The 24,530-nt window shown below is 39.0% G+C and overlaps 1 protein-coding gene across 1 annotated transcript; it reads left to right on the forward strand.

Annotated features, from left to right (window-relative positions):
- Window positions 1-1,044: 1,044 nt before the first annotated feature.
- Window positions 1,045-24,054, forward strand: rgs13 (regulator of G protein signaling 13). Its single transcript, XM_008116894.3, has 6 exons — window positions 1,045-1,372; window positions 2,317-2,353; window positions 12,131-12,199; window positions 16,420-16,481; window positions 21,740-21,906; window positions 22,691-24,054. Exons 3-6 carry the CDS (start codon window positions 12,132-12,134, stop codon window positions 22,934-22,936), a joined length of 543 nt encoding a protein of 180 aa, XP_008115101.2. The 5' UTR covers window positions 1,045-1,372; window positions 2,317-2,353; window position 12,131; the 3' UTR covers window positions 22,937-24,054.
- Window positions 24,055-24,530: the final 476 nt, after the last annotated feature.

Below are 24,530 nucleotides of genomic sequence, written 5' to 3' on the forward strand. Positions count from 1 at the left end.
CGAGTGTGTGAAAAAAATATAGCAAAATGCAAAATTAACTGTGCATGTATCAACTTCCTCAGGACCCACCTTGCACAGACCTTCAACTGCAACTGTTTCAGTATTCTTCACACACCTGTTTCCCCAATGCCCAGATGGAGTTAAAGAAAATTTAGAGTTACACATCTTATCAGCCTTAACCATGTTGTTCATGCGCTCCACATTGTGAGTTGTTTGTACAGTGTGTGGTCTGCCGCATCGTGGAGCATCCTGAATATGGACTTGTCCTTCTTCATCAGATAACCTGTTTGCCCAGTGAATAACAGTACTGTGATCTACAGTGTCATTTTCATACACCTGCTACAGTCTCTTGTGGTTGTTGCCCACTATTCCATTCTCATAAATCAGAAACTCAGTTACAGCATGTTGCTTCTGACAGATAACAAGAACAGCAGCCATCTTGAAGAAGTTTTATGACAATGGGATGAATTATAATTGAATAGAACAGGAAAGGATTCTTCTGTGCCCTCAGCAAATAGCAAAGATTTAGAATAAAATTTTGGGGGTTTTTTTAAGTTGTGTATTAAGTTTGGAATGACTATAGGTATGTAGCCAATTCAAGAACAGTAGATACCCCCAACACTGAATTTATACAATACAGTCAACCAATTAAAACAACATAACAGAAAACTCATATCTGAACATATTAAAAGCGGTAGCATTTGAGAAAAGAATTTATACCTGAAAACCTCAAGACTCCCACAGAACATTTTTGAGTGATGAAATACTTCACAAAACTCACAAGCTGTGGATGTTTTATTGAGGGAGAAACATGGTTAAATTTATCTCTGGACTTCATCACCTTTCAGAAGAAATTTTGTGATTTATAAGAGGAAGTGTCATTTGAGAAAATCTTAGTCACAGAATGATGGCCTTGTCTGACAAAGGCAGAACATTGTCGTTAGAAAGAAGTAAAACTTTAGTCAGTACTGTTGATTAGTAAAGATATCCTGAGAGCCACAGAATAAACATTATCTTATCGATGGCTCATGAGACCAATGGAACATTTTCTTTTTTAAAAAAAACCTTCACACCAACTGTAACAAAAGTTTGAATGCAAGCACATGAGAACTATGTCATATATACAAACAGTGCAAACGCAACTGTAGATGGGGAAGAACTTGGTGCTTTCAAGACAAATCAAGAGGGACAAGATGGTATTAATATAATGGTGATGGTGCCAATGGTGATGTTGGAAATATGCCCTACAAATGCCATTGCTGCAATGAAAAAAATAATGGCAATCTGAATATTGCATATGTCTAATTTTAAACAGAATCGCGACATTTCCTCAGCAACTTCCATAAATGCTTAAACCCTGGAGAATACTGTCGTGAGTATACAATTAATCCATTTATGACAGATAGAAATATCTTTTTAAAAATAACTGTTCAGGATTTATAGACAGACTCACATTGATATCTTTAACACTATGCTAAAAATTTGAAAAATGTTCTGTTCCTGGTTTGAAAGTACTATTTACTTTTTAATTGTGCAAGCACTTACTTTGAAAGTAGCTGTTACACTCTAGGGACTTTGTTTTTGTGGCTGCCACAAACTATGTGGAATTGGTTGAATTGAATGAGATATTCATTGAAAAATAATCATTGAATGAGATATTCATTGTCCTACAAAAACAAAGGTTTTGCAGTTTAATAAACTTTCCCCATGCTTTTATGATAGAACCAAATGGGAAATGACAATTATAACCCATGAATAAAAATGTGTTACATATTGTAATCAATATTTTAATAAAAATTCTCCATTCAAAATCTTCTCCAGGCAATAACGTCAGATTCAGTGGCAGATGCAATATAAATAAAAAGGGTTCTTGAACTCATAACAGACATTTAATTTGTTCTTGATGGTGTAAAACTATCACAAAATTGCGGACAATTACACTATGTAACTGCATTTGAAAACATTTTCTATTCCTGGTTTGAAAATATTATTTCCTGTTTAATTGTGTGTTACTTACTTTATACTCCAGAAACTTCATTTTTCTGGCTGCCACAAACTATGTTGAATTGGTTGAGACTCAATGAGATATTCATTGAAAAAATTTAGCAAAATGTTCTGCAGGATGTTCCTCAAAAAAAGGTTTGCAGTTTAATAAACATTTTCTGTGTTTTTATGATAGAATCAATTAGGAAATGAGGAAATTAAGAACAAAAATCATGTTACATAGTATTATTCTTGCTTTTTTATACTGGGGATATTTTATTCTTTCTGATGTTACAGTAAGGATTAATGCATGTCCTTCTTTTGTTTTCTCAGTGCTCTGTTTTTCAACTTGGAGAGCCTTCTGAGTAAAGTGAGTTATTCTCATTGATAACCATTATATTTCTGGTTATGTTGAAGAAATAGGAAAGTCCCATCTCAGATGCTTTTCTTGTGATGTTCCATTTGGACATGTTTGTAATATGTGCCACTTGCTCCGGGATGGAAGGGGATTAATGAAGAGGTGGGACAGGATGGGAGAGAGGCTCCAAGAGTTTGTGTTGAAAAAGAGGGGAGAGGGCTGGAAAAGAGAGAGAGAGAGCATTTGCAGCAATGGAGAGGAGAAGGAAGGAGGAGAGAGGAGAGGAGTGTGCACACCAGTGGTGTAATTAATAACCTTGAAGATAGATTTGGGAAAAGGGGGAGGTAAGGAAAGTGAAACAACTCCCCTCCTCCTCACTCCCACTGGTGGGGTTTTTTTTTAAATGAAAGATTTGTGGAGGAAGAAGGCGATGGATCATTTTATCAAGAGATCATTTTATTACAAGAGGGTGCTTGTAATGAGGTGACTCTGTTGCTGGATCTACACTGTCATTTAATCCAGTTTCTTAATCCAGATAATATGCTTTGAACTGAATTGTATAAGTCTACATTGCCGTATGAGCCCCAGTGGCAAAGTGCATTAAACTCTGAGCTGCTGAACTTGCAGACCGAAAGGTCCCAGGTTCAATCCCTGGGAGCGGCGTGAGCGGTCGCTGTTACCTCCAGCTCCTGCCAACCTAGCAGTTCGAAAACATGCCAATGTGAGTAGATCAATAGGTACCGCTCCGGCGGGAAGGTAGCGGTGCTCCATGCAGTCATGCCGGCCACATGACCTTGGAGGTGTCTACAGACAACGCTGGCTCTTCGGCTTAGAAATGGAGATGAGCACCAACCCCCAGAGTCAGACATGACTGGACTTAACGTCAAGGGAAACCTTTACCTTACATTGCCATATAATCCAGTTCAAAGCAGATAATTTGGATTCAGAAACTGGATTATATGGCAGTGTAAATAAGGTCTGAGACACCCATAAAGGCAATATGCAAACAATAACTCTTTCATGCTATTTTTCTCTGGAAACTAGTATTCAGGGTCATATTGCCTCTTAATATCATGCAGTATCTCAGAGGAAGCTTCCTGAATTTAGAAAAGCTATTTGTGACTACAGTCTCAGAACCCTACAAGCCAGCATGGTCAATTTCTGGTACATTTTTCCATGTTGTATTGCTCTGGTCTTGCCTTCTTAGAAGTAGACTCCACAGGAAGTAGATAACTATGCTATAACTCCCTACTGTGTGTAAATGCATTCAGAAACAGGCACAGCAGAAGTACACTTCTGTATTATATTCTATATCTCCACAAAAATAAGATGGTTGAGTTTTTAGTGAAGAGGTACACCTCAGCGTTGTGTTTCTCAAGACAACAAAGGGAACAGTTGGGTCAGTTGGGTCATGTACACTTCAGGCATTCTAGAAACAAACCTTCTGGGAGACTTAAAGAGATATATGGGCTTTCAAAGCATAACTAAAAGAAAAAAGGAGTGTAATTCAGCTCTCAGAAGAAAGATTAAGTCTATGAGATCTTTGGCACTTTTAACTGAAACTCAAGCTAAATCTTTAATACAGACCAAGCCATGACCCCCAAACCTTATAGAACTCTAAAAGGAGATGAAGAAAACAATTGGGACAATGTTCTTGTCTTTATTGAGTGGTTTGCATGCATGAAAAATAACAAGGTTTTAAGCACACCTTTTAGGAAACACAACTAAATCCTTTGTTCAACAAGCTCCAGAGCCCTTTGTGTCAGTTCACAGTTTATTTTCCAGGAATCAAATGGGTCTCATTTTAAGATGGAGGTTTTCATATGCATACCAATCAGGATGTGTAAGCATGTCTGTAGGGGGGAAAAACAGAGCATTGGAGAGATACTTTCTATTCAATTCACAATGAAGACAATGTCCAGTGGGGTAGATGAAAACCAAAACCAGAAAGAGAAAACTGCTGATTGTATTGTGCATTTGACTCCACATACGGTCCCTAGATTTCAGAGCCTTTCCACTTTTCACCATGTCTTAGGGAGAGAAAAGTGCTGTAATGACAACTTCATATGGATGTCTGTATTTCTTTCTTTGTTTGACTTGACATTTTTATTTGAATGTCAGACTATCCGGAAATGTGAGACTCCAATGCTCCTTGTCCTCCTACTCTTGGAAACCAAAGTCCTTAATCACTCTACACTTATGTTCCCCATAGGACCTCATCAGATGGAAGTCCATAAACCAAGGGATAGTGTGGGAATAGGTGGAGCAATTGAGCGAATTCATAGGCCAGCAGGGGAAACCATTGGGCAGCGGCCCTCAGCACCCCCTTATTATCATATAATGTTTCTTGTCTTCCCCTGGCTTTGACCCACGCAGTCTCTGGCTTCTTGCATGAGAACATGGATTGTCACCCATGTTCTCAGGGAAGCTTCTGAACATGCTGTTAAGATGGAGCTAGAATGGAGCCCCACTGGAAGTGGCCCTGCATCATGTTATGGGCTCCAGTGGGCTCTGTCCTGGCTGTATCTCTGGAGTGTCCTAGGATGGGAAAAAGACCCATGTGAAGAGGTCAATAGTGAAGAACATACACGGACAATGAACCATTTCCTTGGAAGCTAAGAAATCCACTAATATATTTCAGATATCTTAATAGTAAAAAAAAATCCTGGATAGCTTTAAAAAAAACCAACCCAAACCTTTGTATACTCAGTAGATTTGTGTTTTCCCTCCAAAAGTACCTTTTTAACTCACATCTAGCTCATAGTCTGGAGTGGATACTTAGTAGTATGCAGCCTAATGCATTGGACTACACTTTCCAGAACCCTTGAGTGTCTGGTGATTTCCAGACAGATCCAAAGCAACTCAGGTCACTTGTTCCTAGCTTAGACAAGCTAATTATTGGGTTGCTGTGTGTATTTCGGGCTGTGTGGCCATGTTCTAGAAGTATTCTCTCCTGACGTTTCGCCCACATCTATGGCAGGCATCCTCAGAGGAACCTCACAACCTCTGAGGATGCCTACCATAGATGTGGGCAAAACGTCAGGAGAGAATACTTCTAGAACATGGCCACACAGCCCGAAATACAGACAACAACCCTGTGATCCCGACCATGAAAGCCTTCGACAACAAATCTAATTATTCAGACAGTAGTGAGAGCATTGTTAGATGAGTCCACAAAGGGGCAGCAAAGCTGTTTGTTTCCCTTTTCCAAGCTCCTGCTCAGCTTCTTACATTCACATAATTCTAATATTTAAAAGGGTTGTAGGGTCATCCTTTGTTGACACATATTTAGATACTGTGTGGGCCTAAATCCTGCTAGAGTCAAGTCAAAAAGAAATCCCATTAAAAACAGGAGATCTTACAATCACTTCCACTAGTGTCAAAGGAATTAGTCGCAACTGACTTCAGCTGGATTGGAGTCCATATCCTATGCACTTAGTGCTAACCCATTCTGCTAAGTATTGATCCAGATGTTGCACACTCAAAAACATTCGTCCCCTGCAAAAATATTTTAGCTTTGGGGAAAATAGTAAAAAGAGAAGGGCAGGAGGGCAATGAGGACTCAATATTCTTACACAACACACTTAATGTCAATAAAGGATGGCAGGGAAGGAGTGACATGGAGTGTCTCACAAAAGGCTATGGCTGGCTGCTGAACTGGACTTTTTCAGTAACACGAGATCTTCTCAAATCCGATTATAATATTTCAATATATCCACTCACCCTGAGTGGCTTTCCTTTGAAAGGTCATACATGGCTCTCTGATCTTATCCAATACCATCTGCTTCATTGGAGGGAAGGTTTGCAAAACTTCCTGTATATTTGTTGTCTTTAACAGCGAGCAGTTCTTTCCCTTATGTGTTATACTGGCTATTTGAAGGCACAGATCTAGGAGGGAATGCATAACATACCATAAGGTAGCTGTAAAAATGTATACGAAATAAACTAAGTGTTGTGTGGATAATCTCATCTAATCATTTAGATTAGATTATATTCTTATGTTTGCACCATGACTGATTATTATACTAGTGTGTATATTGCACCCTGTTTGTACTTCTGGTACCAAAGCTGAAAGATTCATACAAAATAGAATCTAGTAGGTTCAAACCACTTGAATATATAATGAACCATGACTTAATTTTAAGGAACTTTAACAAGGAACTGTTAAAAGCTAAACTAATAAGTAAAATAATTGTTCCTATCAGTTAAGATTTTCTGTGCATGCAAATGCATTACTGTCATGCTTTCGCTGGACCAAATTTTTTGGAAGTTCCTCATCTAAAAGACATTGAATAGCAGTCTGTCTTGTATGTATGTACACAACAAGATATCCTGGAGAGTGGATCCAAATCTAAACATGAGATTAATTTATGCTTTTATACATGCTTAAATCCATAGCCTGAAGGTGATTTTATACAACAACAACAATAATAATAATTTGTGCATGAAATAAAGCTTGTATACATTAAACTGTCAGAAAGCATAGGTGTTAGACGTGTGCATAATTTGGAATAAAAATAGGAAATCTATCTGATTTGTTAAATTGTGGTCAGAGGCGTTCATAGGTATTTTGCCTTAGTATGCTGCGGGAAGCATAGCCGTGCGATGCAGGAGGCAAGGCCAGACCTGGCCCCGCCTCCCGTGGTGCGTGCCCCAGCCCCGCCTCCTGCATCACGCGGCTACGCCTCCTGGCAGGGTCAGGGCATGTGGGCCACGGCGGGAAGGCCCAGCCAGCCTGGCTGGGCCTTCCTGCCACAGCCTGGATTGACCTTTCCGCCACGGCCTGGCTGAGCCAGGCTGTGGCGGGAAGGCCCATCTAGGCTGGCTGGGCCAAGCCGTGCAGCATGGGAGGCAGGGCCAAACTAGGCCCCACCTCTTGAACCACGCACCCTGGCCCCACCTCCCACATCGCATGCCCTGGCCCCACCTCCCACGCTGTGCGAGAGGCGGGAAGCGAGGCCAAGGTGGATGGGCTTTCTCCTTCAGGCCTGGATGGGCCTTCTCGCCACAGCGGGAAGCCCCAGGTCCGAAGGAGTAGGAGGCAGGGTGTGGCGCCATTCTCCCGGTGGCTCAACTGCACCCCCAGGACGATGGCGCCACAGGCGAATGCTTCCCTCGGTGGACTGCTGGACCGCCTCTGATTGTGGCGTATGAAGGTGAGTTCTGGGGCATGCAGGAAAGGTGAGGGGGAATTTAGAATTGAATCACTTACCCATTTCTTCTGGAAATGTTCTGTAACATTTGGATGTCTCTCAAGGTCAGTTTAATTTTCACTATAACCATTATTCAACTTTGGTAAAGCCAAGGGAACTTAAAGTGCTTTTAAAATCTTCTTTTGGACACATTTTCGCTGGTGCTCTAAACCCAATTTGTTCAATGTTAAAGGAGGGACGGGGAGCACACACTCTTCCACTTGTTATCTGATTGCAGTCTCATTAAGCATAGCCTTCATAACTAACAAAAAAGGATTTAGAAGTTGTTGTATTACAATATCTATAAAACTCCTGCTTTGAGTTATGCCGCGTTCTTGCCTTTGAACAGCTTAACTATGCCAGCTTAACTATGACCTGTTTTGAAGTTTATTCATGCCTCATAATATCAACAATTTATCTTCAGTGTTTCATATAATAAATAGAAATATACAAGCAAGTTAATCTCCATCTGAACTTCTTATCTAAATCTTAAGATATTGTACATTATCTGTAACCTTAAGATGTTTCCTTTTTCAGTTGAAGTGGAAAATGTCTGGCTTTATTTATTAGGTTAAGAACAGTGGGTAACAGGGCCAGAGACAGAAACATACACTGAAAAATTACAACTTGAGCCAAAGTGAACATATTAGCTAAAAACTGATTCTTTTTACAGTTATTGTGAAAATGCACCTATTTTATATTTTCACATATTTCTTTTAAGATTCTGCACAAGATATGGATATATAGATAAAATGCTAGATAACTAGCTAAAAGTTTCATTAATTTCCTTTTGACACTGTGCTGTTATAGCACTATATTCCACTTTAACTGCCATGGCAACATCTCATGGAATTTGTAGTGTGTAGTTTAGTGAAGTCCAAGAACACTGGAATCTTGGGATTCTGTTGGACATTTTGATGGTGGTTAAAGTGAAACAAGGCAACTCCATCTTGGCTATAGCTGACATCTCCCTATGATTTGCATTGTTTGCTGAGTTCTGTCATTTATGCTCTGCAACAAATACTGTAACTACAATATGTGCCCAGAGCCAACAATCAGATGTTGTGGGCTACCAACAGTGCAAAACTCTGAGAAATATCTTCATCAGCCAACAAGCACTGGCCACATTTTTTACTAGTCATGTATCCTCCTGATAAAGATTGCAACATTTGCATTAGACATTGCTCATATGCACTTTGTCATTTTCTGTGTAACTCTAAGGTTCTATAAAATAGGGATAAACTTTCTCTATCTGAACCAGTGCTGTGAGCAGGTTGGACTAAGCAGTGCTGAGTATTGGTAGATCCTTTGGCCAAAGTTATTGTTTGTTGTCTGTTTGCTTTCTTGCTCAGTTTCAGGACTTGTTACAGCTCTGTGTTTCACTTGGGAAATATAGTAGAGCTGATATTTTAGTCCTACCCAACAATGCCAACATCACAGGTCCACTTAGCAAGGACATTGAAAAAGGCTTTTCTAAGTGGCTGCTCCCAACCTTTAAAATTCTCTCCCATGAGACTGTGATAAAGAAATCAGATCCCCCCCCACCACCACCACCACCACCAAAACAAATTATCTAAATTATATGAATTGTGTCATTTCTATTTCTTGGAAATTCCACAGAACATGAACTCACCCTCACCCAGAAAAAAATCACCATAATCCCTTAACAATGCTTCCACACATCTAACAATGGAGCCAAGATGGAGATCAGGGAGTTACCCAACATCTTTTGTCCTCCTCCTTCACACACACCATAAGAGTTGGAACCAGCAACAGCCAGAAAACTTCAAACTGAGCAATGACTATTAAATTTCCCACTTCACTTCTGGTTGGCTCAGAGACAGAAGCAAATTCAAGCCTCCTCCAATGAGGCTTCAGATCCTAACCGCCACTCTCTAGGATCAATGGGAAACAAGCAAGGCAATATTCAATTGTTCTGTACTACTTCTTCTTTCTGTCAAATGTACTATAAATAGACCCACATGTTGAAGTATGTCAGTACTTTGAGTGGTTACTGTGCTGACATTCTCTCTGGCCATTGAGAATGAAGAACTCTGTTTTGTTTTCTACTCATCTGTGTCCTAATTTGGCTGGGCTGCACTGGGCTTCCAAACCCCACCATTTCAGATAACAAAGGATTAACTATACCCCTCCCTGCTTGCTTTTTGTTGTTTTATAAATATATATTATAAAGCCTTCGACTGTGTGGATCATAATAAACTATTGCATGTTCTTGGTGGTATGGGGATACTAAGTCACCTTGTCTGTTTCCTGAGAAATCTGTATAAAGACCAAGTAGCCACAGTAAGAACAGATCACGGAACAACAGACTGGTTCAAGATTGGGAAAGGAGTGCGGCAGGGCTGCATACTTTCACCCTCCCTATTCAACTTGTATGCAGAACACATCATGCGACATGCGGGGCTTGAGGAATCCAAGGCCGGAGTTAAAATTGCTGGAAGAAACATTAACAACCTTAGGTATGCAGACGATACCACTCTGATGGCCGAAAGTGAAGAAGAGCTGAGGAGCCTTATCACCAAGGTGAAAGAAGAAAATGCAAAAGCTGGGTTGCAGTTAAACGTCAAGAAAACCAAGATCATGGCAACGACACTTATTGATAACTGCCAAATAGAAGGAGAAAACGTGGAAGCAGTGACAGACTTTATATTTCTAGGTGCGAAGATCACTGCAGATGCAGACTGCAGCCAGGAAATCAGAAGACATTTACTTCTTGGGAGGAGAGCAATGGCCAACCTTGACAAAATAGTGAAGAGCAGAGACATCACACTGGCAATGAAGGTCCATATAGTCAAAGCAATGGTATTCCTCATAGTAACCTATGGATGCGAGAGGTGGACCATAAGGAAGGCTGAGCGAAGGAAGATAGACGCTTTTGAACTCTGGTGCGGGAGGAAAATCCTGAGAGTGCCTTGGACCGCAAGAGGATTGAACCAGAACATCCTCCAGGAAATAATGCCTGGCTGCTCACTGGAGGGAAGGATATTAGAGGCAAAGCTGAAGTATTTTGGCCACATCATGAGGAGACAGGAAAGCTTGGAAAAGATCACGATGCTGGGGAAAATGGAAGGAAAAAAGGAAGAGAGGCCGATCAAGGGCAAGATGGATGGACGGTATCCTTGAAGTGACTGGCTTGACCTTGAAGGAATTGGGGGCGGTGACTGCCGACAGGGAGCTCTGGCGTGGACTGGTCCATGAGGTCACGAAGAGTCAGAGATGACTAAACGACTGAGCAGCAGCATATTATACAGAGAGACTTTTAATAAATAATTTTACAAAGAGCTTTTTATGAGGTTTGTGTTTGGCATTGTTAATTTGTGATGTTTTTCAGAATTGTTTTATATTTTTTAAATTTAAATGGAGCTTTAATGTGATGATGGAGTCAGGGTGGTATAATGATTTGAGTGCATGACTAGGACCAGGCTTCAAATTCCCATTTGGCCACAGGAACCCACTGAATGACTTTGTGCAAGTAACACTCTCTCCGATTCAGGCAGTGGAAAGCCTCCACTGAACCAATCTTGCCAAGTAAACTCTATGATGGGTTTGACTTACAGTCATCATAAGTCAGAAACAACTTAAAGGCACACAACAAGAACAAATCTGATAATTTATTAGAGTTTTCATTTTTGTTATTCTCAAGTTTTCTTTTCTTTATGGCATTTATAAGCCACCTTCAAACACTGCCATGAGAAAAGTGGTCTCAAAATAAAATGACATAAAGGAATGTGTGAGCTCATATTTCCACTAATATCTAAATCAGGATAAAGCAGTGTAAGCAAAACTGCATTCCATTGTCTCTCCAAAGTGTGACCCCCCCCCCCGAAGCCCCCTAAAACCCTGAGACCAAAGAATTCAAAAGAATTTGCATGAACTATCAACTTCCCTTCCAAGCCACTCCCAAGCCAAATCTTTTTTTTTAAAAAATCTAATCAGGGGTCAAAACTTAAACCAGAACTGATGTGATACAATTTTTAGTTATTTCAGCCAAGCTAGTGTGGTCCATTAGGAGGAGGAAATGAGTCCTATATCTTCAGCAGTTGTTCACCCCAATGTGTATCACTAACTCAGAGCCCATCCCAATGGCAACAGCCAGAGACTCTTCCATGTTTGAAATCTAGGGTCCCTTCCACACAGCAGTATAAAATCCACTTTGAACTGGATTATATGGCGGTGTGGACTCAGATAACCTACTTTGAAGCAGATACTGTGGATTATTTGCCTTGATATTCTGGGTTATATGGCTGTGTGGAAGGGCCCTAGCTTATCTCTACACACATAAATTAGAAAATGCAAATTTTGAGCCTTGATGATTTGTTTCCTTAATGGGCGTCCAGACAAGGTCTTTATTGTGCTCTGTCATAGTCATGGTATCAAAGTTCAAATAATGATGCTTTCTATTTTCTTCCCTAAACGCACACAAGTCAATTAAAAAGGAAAAGACTGAATAGTAGTCCAATATCTTATGACTGTTAGTGACAATAGTCATCCATCAGGATACACCCTGAGTCTTTCAAGACTGTAACAACAAACAGGTATCAAATGCTTACATTTATCTTCTTTCCCCCGTGTCCAGGATGATGAGTCCCAGCATCTGTTGGCTGTGCAACATGTTCAGAGATGGCAAAAATGGAATTGCTTCCAAGTAAGTACTGTCCCATATGAAATAAGCATTCATTATCAAACGAAGATTTTATTGGGTGAATCTTAGCTGCACAAAACTCTTTGGCTAAGGATTGGGATACTAATACTTATAATAACAATGATCTATATTTTATTGGGAGGTGAAAATCTGTCTGTCACATGTTCATTTCTTCAATTCCTTTCAGCAATTTCATATCATTTAAATTTCATACTGTGACACATGATTTTATATTTTGTGTGAAAATTCTGCCACAGTCAGATAGTCCAATTTCCTAATAAATATATACTTGCAAACTTTTCTTAATACAGTAGAGTCTCACTTATCTAACATAAATGGGCCTTATTATTATTGGATAATAAGGAGGCATTAAGGGAAAGCCTATTAAACATCAAAATAGGTTATGATTTTACAAATTAAGCACCAAAACATCATGTTATACAACAAATTTGACAGGAAAAGTAGTTCAATACGCAATAATGTTATGTTGTAATTACTGTATTTATGAATTTAGCACCAAAATATCACGATATATTGAAAACATTGACTTCAAAAAAGCATTGGATAATCCAGAACGTTGGAAAAGCGAGTGTTGGATAAGTGAGACTCTACTGTATAATGCAAAAATAATACAATATAAAATCAAGCAAACTGACAAACACCTGTAATCAAAATATAGGTAAAGTGCATTTCTACTATTGATTTTAGTGTGTCTACAAAATATGTATATCCAGTCCTGAACATTTATTTATGTATAATTCCAAAAAGAAAAGAAATACAAGAGGCCAGTGGAATCTAACATTCACAACGTTGGAAAAAAATTCCTATAGAAATACAAAAGTAGTGGCTTTTATTAATAGTTTTACTAACTATTAATTCAATATACCATCCAGTATTCATTTTTTGTAAAATCTGTTAAATGTGAATATATTTTTCATTTCATTTGTTAATTTGATTGATTTTAATCAAAATCCAATAAGTATTTCACTGCTTATAGATACATATATAAATTGACCTCATGTATAAATCAAGGGCAGGCTTGTGGGCCAGAATTATGGATTTTTATATGAGCTATGAACATGTTGGGGGTCATTTCAGAGAGAGAAGAAAGTACCAGTGCCAACTTGGAGAAGCAAAACACAATTTCTCTGTCTAGGCATAAAAAGTTGCAGAAACAGCAACACGGTAGAGAGAACAGTGGGGATCGTTGCTTCTTTCAGGTTTTCCCAGGACAGACTAAGCTCTTGCCTTTCATCACTCTTCTCAGAAAAGGGGATGGTTCATTGATTTGACAAGAATTAAGGAACAGTACTTATATTGACTCATGGATAAATTGACACAGGTTGTTGTTGTTTTGTTTGTTTGTTTGTTTGTTTTTTGTCTTTATTAATGTGTTGTCAAAGACTTTCATGGCCAGAATCACAGGGTTGTTGTGTGTTTTCCGGGCTGTATGGCCATGTTCCAGAAGTATTCTCTCCTGATGTTTACCTTACAACCTCTTCTGATGTATACCTCACAACCACTGAGGATGCCTGCCATAGATGTGGGCGAAACGTCAGGAGAGAATACTTCTGGAACATGGCCATACAGCCCGGAAAACAGCCCTTTTTTGGATTAAATTTTCTAGATTTATACATGAGTATTTCAAAAAAACGAGACTTTAAAGTGTTTTAACTGTGATTGGATCTTGTGCACAATTAATGAGTAAAGGGGAAGTTGTACAGGAACTTTGTTGTTGAGTAATTCTGTTAAGAGTGTTAGCAATCTAATTTTAATGATGCAATAGATTTTTCTTTTCTATTTATTGTCTTAATTCCCACATCACTCTTTTCATAAATCTCGGAAGGCCCTAATCTCACTAAAATTAGCTGTGGATAAATCCCGTAGAAACCAATGGCGAGGATTAGTCATGGCTAAACTTAAATCCCAGTGTTTCTTTGTGACTCTGCTCAAATAGAGAAATAAATTCCCAACTAATTAGTTGCAGAATCATATAAAAATAAACTGGTTGAAAGATGAGGCTTGAATGGTGATTTCAGCTATAAAAACAAGGGATCACTTCCTAATACCAATAGGAAATTGCCTTCTACCTACAGCTAGTAGAATCAGTGCAAGTCTGTGCCCCTTTTATAAATGCTAATATGAACTTTAGCATGTTATTACTGTAGAGCATGATATGGAGAAGAGAATAAATATGTGCAATCCCAAATTGTGCCTAGGTCAAAAATCCAGTCACTTCTTGAAAGAATACCTTTTATAAAGGTTTGCTAAACATGTTGTTTGCTTTAACTCTAGAACAGATGAGACTTGGATTCAAATGTTTCTTTACTGATGAAGCTCACAGGGGGCATATCTACACTGACACTATAATGCAGCTTGGAACTGGTTTGAGAGGAACCAGTTTTACCCGTACTTCATGGATGTATAAATTTACTCTGTGGATTTCTCCCTCTTCTGCTCACCAATTTCTGAAAGAGATAGGTACCTGGTATGCTCCAGAGGCATATCAGATGAAAAACAGGAAAGTGACCGGAGTAAAGGTGATCAATTACTCCTTCCAAAGGTCAATATGCTCCCTGCTAGCCAGCCATGCTCTTGGGGAGCTTTTGGAAGCCCCCTCATTCTGAATCTTACAAAGCACTTCAGCAGGGAGACGTGTCTACAATGCACTCCTCATTTTGCAGATTCAATTTCACCCTGGATCAGGGATCTATTTGGATCTGCTGCAGAGCATTATTTGGCTGAATCCAGACTTTTCTGCAACATATTTAATGCACTGTATCCCCTGTAATGCATGCTGCACTGTACATTTTATGGACACCATGGTTTCAAGAAGTCTTCAAGCTGCATTATACTACTGAAGTGGATGGGGCTAGTGTGGCCCTAATTTAGTATCACCTTTATTAACCTAATCCTTTGGTCACACCAAATTCGTTTTTGCTGTCTAAAATTTGTTTGGTCTTCACGTTACCCTTGGGTAGGTCATGGAGGCTTGTCATCTTCTGAGTTTTGGTCATCTCTCCCATTCAAACCACTGAGAACAAGTCAAGAGAGTTTTCCTACTGTTCCAAGATGCCTCAAAGCTATATAAGAAACAACTAAGAACATTGTTGTTTTCCTCAGAGCGGGAGCATCTAGACTGGTTAAAAACTGCAAAAGTCCTGTTCTTTCCAATTTTATTTGGAGATTCATAATGTTTTGTTTATCCCAGAATATTCCCTGTCCATTCCTGCTGTGATCAAAGTCTTCTTGCCGCTCTTTTGTTCAGTTTATTTTAATGCAATATAAAATTAGAAAGAACATACAAATCTGGGACTTTTCAGTCAGGATGTGCCCAGTGAGTCTTCAATAACAACAACAATAACCTTAGGACCAGGAGGTTTAATAGTATAGGCTAAAAATGCTCCATAGCAAAGAACAGATATGATTATAACTTGACAAGGTTGTAAAATCTTGCAAGCAGCTGTTGTGCCAGGCAAGTTTATGAATCTTTTGTTTGAGCTCACTGTCCAAAGGCCAATTTTCCTTTTAATCAAGAATGGATTATAACTGAATTTTGTAATAATTAAGTGGCTTTGCTATGTATTTGGAAACTGATGTCAAGCCAAGAGAGAAGAAGAAAACCAACACTAAGTTTCAATTTGGGAGCCAACAGCAGGCATTCCAAGGTGGCTAATCCCTTCCATTTCCTAAATGTCAGACTCCGTTACTTCATTTCCCTATTTCTGTGCAGACAAAATCCACATCAGGCTGTTCAAGTCAGACTGTTTGTTTGCTTTGTTCTATTTACTTTAATAAGTACTCAAAGCTACGATAGGGTCCTCAAATTACGTTGTGTTATGGCATGTTCAGTAATAGTAAATAAAATTTCTACTAACATTTATTAGACTATTATGTTTTCATGAAGGAATTATACAGCTTTTCACAATGGCACATCTTAGGCTCATCTGGTGGTCTGACATTTCTTTTCAAATATAGCTGATTTTTATTTCTTCTTATATGCCATTCATTTCTTTCTGAAAGTTCACAGCTGCTCACTTACAAGTCACAAGTGGCCTTCCACCCACACCATTCAGAATCAGGTCCAGGAGGTCTTTTAAAAATACCATGTAGCTCTGCAAAACAGAACAATCTCATCCGCATCCTTTGGTCCAGGCACAGAATTGCTAGTTGTGAAGCTATTTGTCATTCTGAACTCACATTTTTTTATTTATTTCTCAAAGAGTAAGCCTGGAGGAAGTGCTGCAATGGTCCCAGTCCTTTGAAAAGCTAATGGCTACTAAATGTGAGTAGTCCTATTATTCTTGAATCTTTGGGGGGGGGTGGAGTTTCGACATTAAAGAAGAAAGGCAGGCAAAGTTACAAGAAAAATGCTACAAATGTCAGTGTTCTAGGTATGAGCTATTTATTTATTTATTTACAGTATTTATATTCCGCCCTTCTCACCCCGAAGGGGACTCAGGGCGGATCACATTATGTACATATAGGGCAAACATTCAATGCCTATAAACACATCGAACCGAGACAGAGACAACAGACAGACGCAGAGGCAATTTAACCTTCTCCTGAGGGGATGTTCGATTCTGGCCACAGTGGGGAGCAGCTGCTTCATCATCCACTCTGATGGCACTTCCTCACTTCCTCATTCCAATGTTGTAAATTAGTTAAACTTGCCTCCCCATTTTTATAAGTGGTACCTTATTTCCTACTTGATAGATGCAACTATCTTTCGGGTTGCTAGGTCAGCAACGAGCAGGGTTTATATTTTATTTTTAATTGACGGGTGCTCACCCCGCCACGGGCTGGCCTCGAACTCATGACCTCATGGTCAGAGTGATTTATTACAGCAGCTGTTTACCAGCCTGCGCCACAGCCTGACCCCCAGATTTCTAGTATCTTGCTCTGTGCAAAGCTAGAAATTTGGGGAGGAAAGGAAATTTTCATTGGAGGGGAAAAATTTAGGTACTGTTTTGCAGTGGCTCCAGTGCTTCCTGGAAGATCATACCCAGATGGTTTGTTGGCGGGACTCCTGCTCGGCCCTGCAACCATTGTTCTGTGGTGTCCCGCAGGGTTCAATATTGTCCCCCATGCTGTTTAACATCTACATGAAGCCACTGGGTGAGATCATCCAGAGTTTTGGAGTTTGATGTCATCTGTATGCAGATGACGTCCAACTCTACTATTCCTTTTCACCAGATGCTAAGAGGCTTTCCAGGTCATGAACTGGCCACTGTGACAGTCTGGATGAGGGATAACAAATTAAAGTTGAATCCAGACAAGACGGAGGTTCTCCTGATCAGTCACAAGGCCAAACAGAGAAATAGGGTTACCTATACTCTTGAAGGCACAGGTCACAGCTTGGGAGTCCTGAGCCTGGAACCTCAGGTTTCGGCGGTGGCTAGGTGGGCTTTTGTGTAAACATAAGGTTGTCTTGTTACTATAGACTCACTAGTAATGTAGGATAGAATAATAATACAAACATTAATTCAAAACATGGGAAACAAAACATTAGGGCTGTTTTACAAAGAAGTAACAAACATTATATTCATGTCTGAATGTTTTCCAAAATAACTCATGGGTTCTTCCATACACCATGTGGTCAAAACTTTAAATAAATACAGTATTGTCCCATGCAAGTTCAAACGTTGATAAAAAGTCTTAGAAGTACGTGATCAGGAAAACAAGGGTTCCCGGGTGCTTATAATCCTTGTTTCAGGAGAAGTATCCTTTCTTCAGGTTTCTTTCAAAGATTTCTTCATGTGTTTGAAATAGTATCTTCCAGAGGTTTATAAACTAAACTTAAAAGACAACATAATAAATATGCTATACCAGCACCCAGTAACAATAAACAATTTATAATAATCTTTTTACAAACAATTAAACAAGAGAAAACACTTACTTCCACTTGAATTTATGGCTCTGCTGTAAACTTTCACTATGGGTAGTGATACTACTGTCTTCCATTTGCGAGCAGTTAACTCATAGAAGCTGCTCCCTTTTAAAGATCCCCAGCTAATTACAGAAAACAGGTAAGATCTAATCTCTCATTTAAAACATATGGATGCCCGCTCCCTCCTGTCCTTTACAAATACAGTAGAGTCACACTTATCCAACATAAACGGGCCGGCAGAACATTGGATAAGCAAATATGTTGGATAATAAGGAGGGATTAAGGAAAAGCCTATTAAACATCAAATTAGGTTATGATTTTCTAAATTAAGCACCAAAACATTAAGTTATACAACAAATTTGACAGAAAAAGTAGTTCAATACGAAATAATGCTATGTAGTAATTACTGTATTTATGAATTTAGCACCAAAATATCACGATTTATTGAAAACATCAACTACAAAAATACATTGGATAATCCAGAATGTTGGATAAGCGAGTGTTGGATAAGTGAGACTCTACTGTATGGTAAAGACTTGGCTGTGGGACCAAGCCTTTGGGGCAGTGCAATAAGGCAGCAATAGGAAATTTCACCCTGCTGACCGGATACAGTGTGGCTGTCTTGCAATGGTTTTAAATAATGGTTTTAATATGAAGATAACTGATTTTAGTGTTTATGTATATTTATGGTTTATTTTACGTTCCGGCATTGAATGTTTGTCGTATATATGTTTTGCTCCGCCCTGAGTCCCCTTTGGGGTGAGAAGGGCGGAATATAAATGTTTTAAATAAATAAATAAATAAATAAATAATATGGATGGAGGCCACTAGGGGGAGCTAGAGAGAGAAGAATAGTCCATTTTATGGGGGTGAAGGATGGCCTGAAGAAAAACCATTTCCCCCTGTTTTCATTGAAATAACCATCATTTATTAGATGGGAAAGATGGGGTGGGGGGGGGAGATAACTAGCTTAAGTGGGGAAAATGGTTTTCTTCCTTCAACTCCCCCCCCCCCCCCCCCATAAAATGAACTATCCTCCTCTGTCTAGGACCCCTTTTGGAGTCTGCCTGGATAATGGAACAGTACCAGAATTTCTATAGGGCAATGTCCACATTTTGCCCCACTGTAGATACATCTTTGTTGGGACCACAGGTGGCTCAAGGATCAAACAAAGGATTCTTCCTTCAAGCCACTTAGGTCCATGAGGTGCCACTGATGGAGATGGAGTAGCTGACTGATATGCTTTAGAGATAATGAAATGTTTTGTTCTATGAGGTGGAATAGACGATATATATGCCTGTCACTATACTTGTGGCAAAACAATAGCCGAGCAGAGAAAGCAATCCAGATGTACAGTAGCATCAATTCTCATTCCGCCAAGCCCTATGGTGGGCATTGCCTTCTCCTATAACTGGTTTCATTTGAATCCAAAAACTTGCTACATGTGTGTGCATGAGGGAGTGAATCCATATTCAACCTGTAACTTAATTTTTCAAAACCTGAGTAGGAATACTAAATAGCTAACAAGCTATATTTCATGATTGACTCCTGAAATATGAGTCCTGCATGAGCTTTGTGAAATCCAGGTTTCATGTCTTTCTGACCCTAGGCAACCCTTTTATTATTTCCCCATGTTTTTTTAATTAAATTGTGGTTTTACAATATTCAATCTTTAAGGATTTTTATTTCCTTGCCCTTTATTTTAATTGTTGTAATGGTACAAGGTCTCTTTTTTCTGTTCCATTTTAAAGTGCCCTTTGAATTTAATTTTATGCTGAATTTTATTTCATTAAAAATAACACAGAGAACCACAGTTCTAGAGGCAGTCTGCAGAATGTGTGTTTGTACCTATGTGTTGTGTGCTTTATTATGACGAACTGTCTGGTTTTAGAATAGCAAACATTCACTAACAGTGGATCTGCTCCTGAGCAAAGTCTGTATTTTCAACTCCTTGAGGAGAAAAATGGTTGTCATTGCCCAATAATATTTATTAAACCTAACTAGTAGAGTCTCTGGCCCCTTCTACAGTGCCATATAAAATCCAGATTATCTGCTTTGAACTGGATTATATGGCAGTATGAACTCCAGATCATTCTACACTGTCATATAATATTGATCATCAAAGCAGATAATCCAAATTATATGCTTTGAATTGGATTATATGAGTCCACATAGCCATATAATCCAGTTCAAAGCAGATAATTTGGATTTTATATGGCAGTGTAGATGATGATGATGATGATGATGATGATGATGATGATGATGATGATGATGATGATGATGATGATTATTATTATTATTATTATTATTATTATTATTAAATGGGGCCTAGAGCCTCTTCTACACTTCCCTATATCCCAGGATCTGATCCCAGATTATCTGGCAGTGTAGACTCATATAATAAAATTCAAAGCAGATAATCTGGGATTAGATCCTGGGATATAGGGCAGTGTAGAATTTCCAAAATTCAGCAACATTACTTTGTGTATGAAAGAGAAGTCTGCCTGAACTAAAATGCATAAGAGATGCTTGTAGTGCTATTTGGCAGAGAAGACTCAAAGGACCCTTCCATACAGCCATATAACCCAGAATATAAAAGCAGATAATCTACAGTATCTGCTTTGAACTATATTATCTGATTTTGCATTGCCATATAATCCAGTTCAATGTGGATTTTATACAGCTGTACGGAAGGAGCCAAAGACATTCAGAACTCCCATGATTTTATAGCATGGAGTTGTGGCAGTTAAAGTGATGTCAAACTGCATTAATTTTACACTTATGGACAAGGGGTTTCTCCTGGGATGCATCCACATGAGCAGGAAACCCTAGGGCACATCTACACAGGCAGGAAAGATATTGTGGTACTTTAACCCATTTCGTTGTGGGTTTTAGTGGTGTGTGGAAGCACCCTGGATTTTCCAGGAAAAATGAATGAGTCAAAAAATGTTAACATGGGTACGAAGATACTTTGGATTGCAACTGAATGGTAATGGCTGAGGCAGTGTAGACTCATATAATCCAGTTTAAAACTCATAATGTGGATTCCCTCCTTTGATAATCTGGATTATATGGCAGCGTAGATCCAGCCTGAGTCTCCCATCTCTTCCTATATTGCACAGTTCAATGTAAAATCAAGGAATCTATGGCCTTCAAGATGTTAGAGTCCAGTTCACATCATTTCCAGGCAACATGATCTATAATCCAAGATTATGAGAAATTTAGTCCAATACCACCGGAAAGTCACCTCCTCCTCCAACCTGGTTTAAAGAATCAACTGCTGTAAACCAAGGCTGGATCTACACTGTCATATAATTCAGTCTCATAGCATTATAATTATGTCATGTGAAAGAGTCGAACATCTTGACACAGATGTCCTGAATGGTTCCACCTCACCATTAGACAGAGTGGTACAGCCACAAGCATTAACTCAATTAGATATTTAATTTGCTTCCATTGATGAACAGGGGGGTATTTAAGAGATTTTCTGCGTCTTGTGACAAAATACCAACTCTTTATTTGGGTAGCCCATGGTCTAAAAGAAGAGGAACCATCTCACCCCCAAAACTGGTTTGCATCTGGAACAGGGTTAGTAAAACATGAGAGTAATTAGTAAACCAAGCTTTTCCCCGACCAACCTATATGTTTTTCAGATGGGCCAATTATCTACAAGTCCTACCTGAAGACTGAATACAGTGATGAGAACATTGACTTTTGGTTGACTTGTGAAAGGTATAAGAAGATTGCCTCCCAGAGGAAAAGAACTGCAGTGGCCCAGAAACTTTTCAATGAGTACATCCAACCTCAGGCTCCAAGAGAGGTAAATTTAAGACCCAGAAAAGGAATATAGATGGTCTGATTTGCTTTTCAAGATTGGTCTGTGAATGCTGTTCATTAGCATTAAAAACTAAAAATTGCAGAAATAATATTTTATGGCAATAATCTAAAATGTCTTCAGCCAAGTCTACCCTAAAAGTAAACTGCAAATTAATAGCAGCAAAGCACTAAGTTTATGCCTCTGGATACTTTGCAAATAATGATCAAATATTAATGGTCTTCTTTTATCTTCCATGCAACTCTTCCTAACAGTGTTGGTTCTACCATTGCACTATGTAACAAGAATTTTGTACCTGGGATATAATTGTCATTTCTTAATTGGATCTATTATAAAAAAAATATGGGAAAAGTTTATTAAACTATATCCCGCATCACATTTTGCTATTGATTTTCAATTAATATCTCTTAGGCCCCTTCCACACAGCTGAATAAAATCCCACATTTTTTTGCTTGAATTGGAATATATGGCAGTGTGGACTCAGATAACCCAGTTCAAATCAGATATCGTGGGATATTCTGCCTAGATATTCTGGGTTACGTGGCTGTGTAGAAGTTTCTGGAATATAACAACTACTTTCAAAGTAAGTACCACACAATTAAACTGGAAATAACACTTTCAAACCAGGAACGTATTTTTTCTATTTTTGTTACATAGTGTTGTGCAAAATAATGTGGTTGCTTCCATTTCCCTTTGCTTGCTTCATCACCCATCATCTCAAAAATAAAAAATAAAACACTGATGTTATTGGAAACTACTTTTTTTCCAGATTAACATTGATAGCCCAGCAAGAGAAAGTATTATCGCGGAGATTCAAGAACCAAGCCAGTCCTGTTTTGATGAAGTCCAGAAAATAGTTTACCTGCATATGGAAAGGGATTCATACCCCCGGTTTCTTGGTTCAGAAATCTATCAAAACCTTATCCATAGTCTTTCAGCCAGAAAAGATCCATTGGTATCTATCAAGATGAAGAATAACAATTTGGAAGACACAGTTATCATCACCAATTTTTGAACCTTTGAAGATAGAGATGTCCAGTTGTGGCTTGAGGAACATTGCTATATCTAAGGCTTTATTCAGACTTCTGATTTGGTGTACAATGTAACTATTCTGATGTAGGGAAATTGTTTATAGCCAAATGATGACCTCATTACATAATTTATATCCTGAAGATTTCAAATACCAGCTGCAACTTTTCAAACCCTGGGCAGCAAGTGGATTTTTTTAAATCTGTTCAAGGAATTATTAAATTGAGGGATAATTTGCCATGTGTATTTGCATTTTCTCATTTTCTTTGTATTGTGGGGTTATCTGATTACTGCCATTAACAACATGCTGCATGGGAAAGGATAGCGAAAGAAGCACCACAAGTTTTTTAAATTAATTTTTCCCACAATTGCATTGCAGATGCTACATAAGGTAAAGGTAAAGGTTTCCTCTGACGTTTAAGTCCAGTCATGTCTGACTCTGGGGATTGGTGCTCATCACCATTTCTAAGCTGAAGAGCCGGCGTTGTCCGTAGACACCTCTAAGGTCATGCGGCTGTCATGACTGCATGGAGCGCCATTACCTTCCCGCTAGAGCGGTACCTATTGATCTATTCACATTGGCATATTTTCAAACTGCTAGGTTGGCAGAAGCTGGAGCTAACAGCGGGCGCTCACTCCGCTCCCAGGATTTGAACCTGGGACCTTTCAGTCTGCAAGTTCAGCAGCTCAGTGCTTTAACACACTTTGCCACTGGGGCTCTACATATTTTGGTCAAAATAGAATGCAAAACAGTGGTGCCCTTGCTGCCTTTCCCCTCCCCCCTCCCCCTTGGTCTTTTCTGTTGACTTCCTTTTGGGGGTGGGGGTAGGAGACATTATTACTTTGAAGATGTATATTGGCTATTTTCCAAGATAGCAACTCTAGATTGGACCCTTTGGCTAATTGTTTTTTCTAGGTAATTTTTGATCTGATTTTTCCTGGTTCAGTCTTATTTAAAGCCCTCTGTCCATAGTTGTGAGTCTTTTTCTTATCTGATGAACTTTAAAAATGGTTCCCAGTCCTTTTGTGGTTGTTTTGGGGTTTTCTTCTGAGCATCATTGTCAATTTATCCATTTCTATCAGATTAAAAACTTTTGTACTATTCTTTTCTGCTGTTGGTATTCCTGTGTTTTTAATAATAATAGTCACAACAACAACAACAACAACAACAACACTTTATTTATATTCCACCCTTCTCTTTGTGGGTACTCATTACAGTATAAACAGATACAGGAAAACATTCAATGACTTATTATAATACAATGAGACACACATGTACAAACAAAGGCAAAGGTTTTTCCTTTCATTTCTGGCTCTGGAGGAGGTGCTCTTCTCCATTTCCAAGCCAAGGGTCACCTGATTGTGTGACCAGCATGACTGCTTGGAGCATCTTATGCTTTTTCCACCAAAGCGGTACTGATTTATCTACTCACATTTGCATGTTTTCAAACTGCTAGGTTGGCAGGAGCTAGGACTAAGAGTGGGAGCTTACCCTATCCCATGGATTTGAACTGCCAACCTTCAGGTCAGCAGCTCAGTAGCACAAGGGTTAATCCATTGTGCTACCCCAATGGGTTTTG

Source organism: Anolis carolinensis, chromosome 4 (genome assembly GCF_035594765.1).
Source record: "Anolis carolinensis isolate JA03-04 chromosome 4, rAnoCar3.1.pri, whole genome shotgun sequence".
Classification (NCBI taxonomy): Eukaryota; Metazoa; Chordata; class Lepidosauria; order Squamata; family Dactyloidae; genus Anolis; species Anolis carolinensis.

Coding starts and splice junctions, on each gene's coding strand:
- rgs13 (XM_008116894.3), top strand. CDS start 12,132: ATGATGAGTCCCAGCATCTGTTGGCTGTGCAACATGTTCAGAGATGGC. Junction 12,200..16,419: donor AAAAATGGAATTGCTTCCAA/GTAAGTACTGTC, acceptor TATTTCTCAAAG/AGTAAGCCTGGAGGAAGTGC. Junction 21,907..22,690: donor AACCTCAGGCTCCAAGAGAG/GTAAATTTAAGA, acceptor CTTTTTTTCCAG/ATTAACATTGATAGCCCAGC.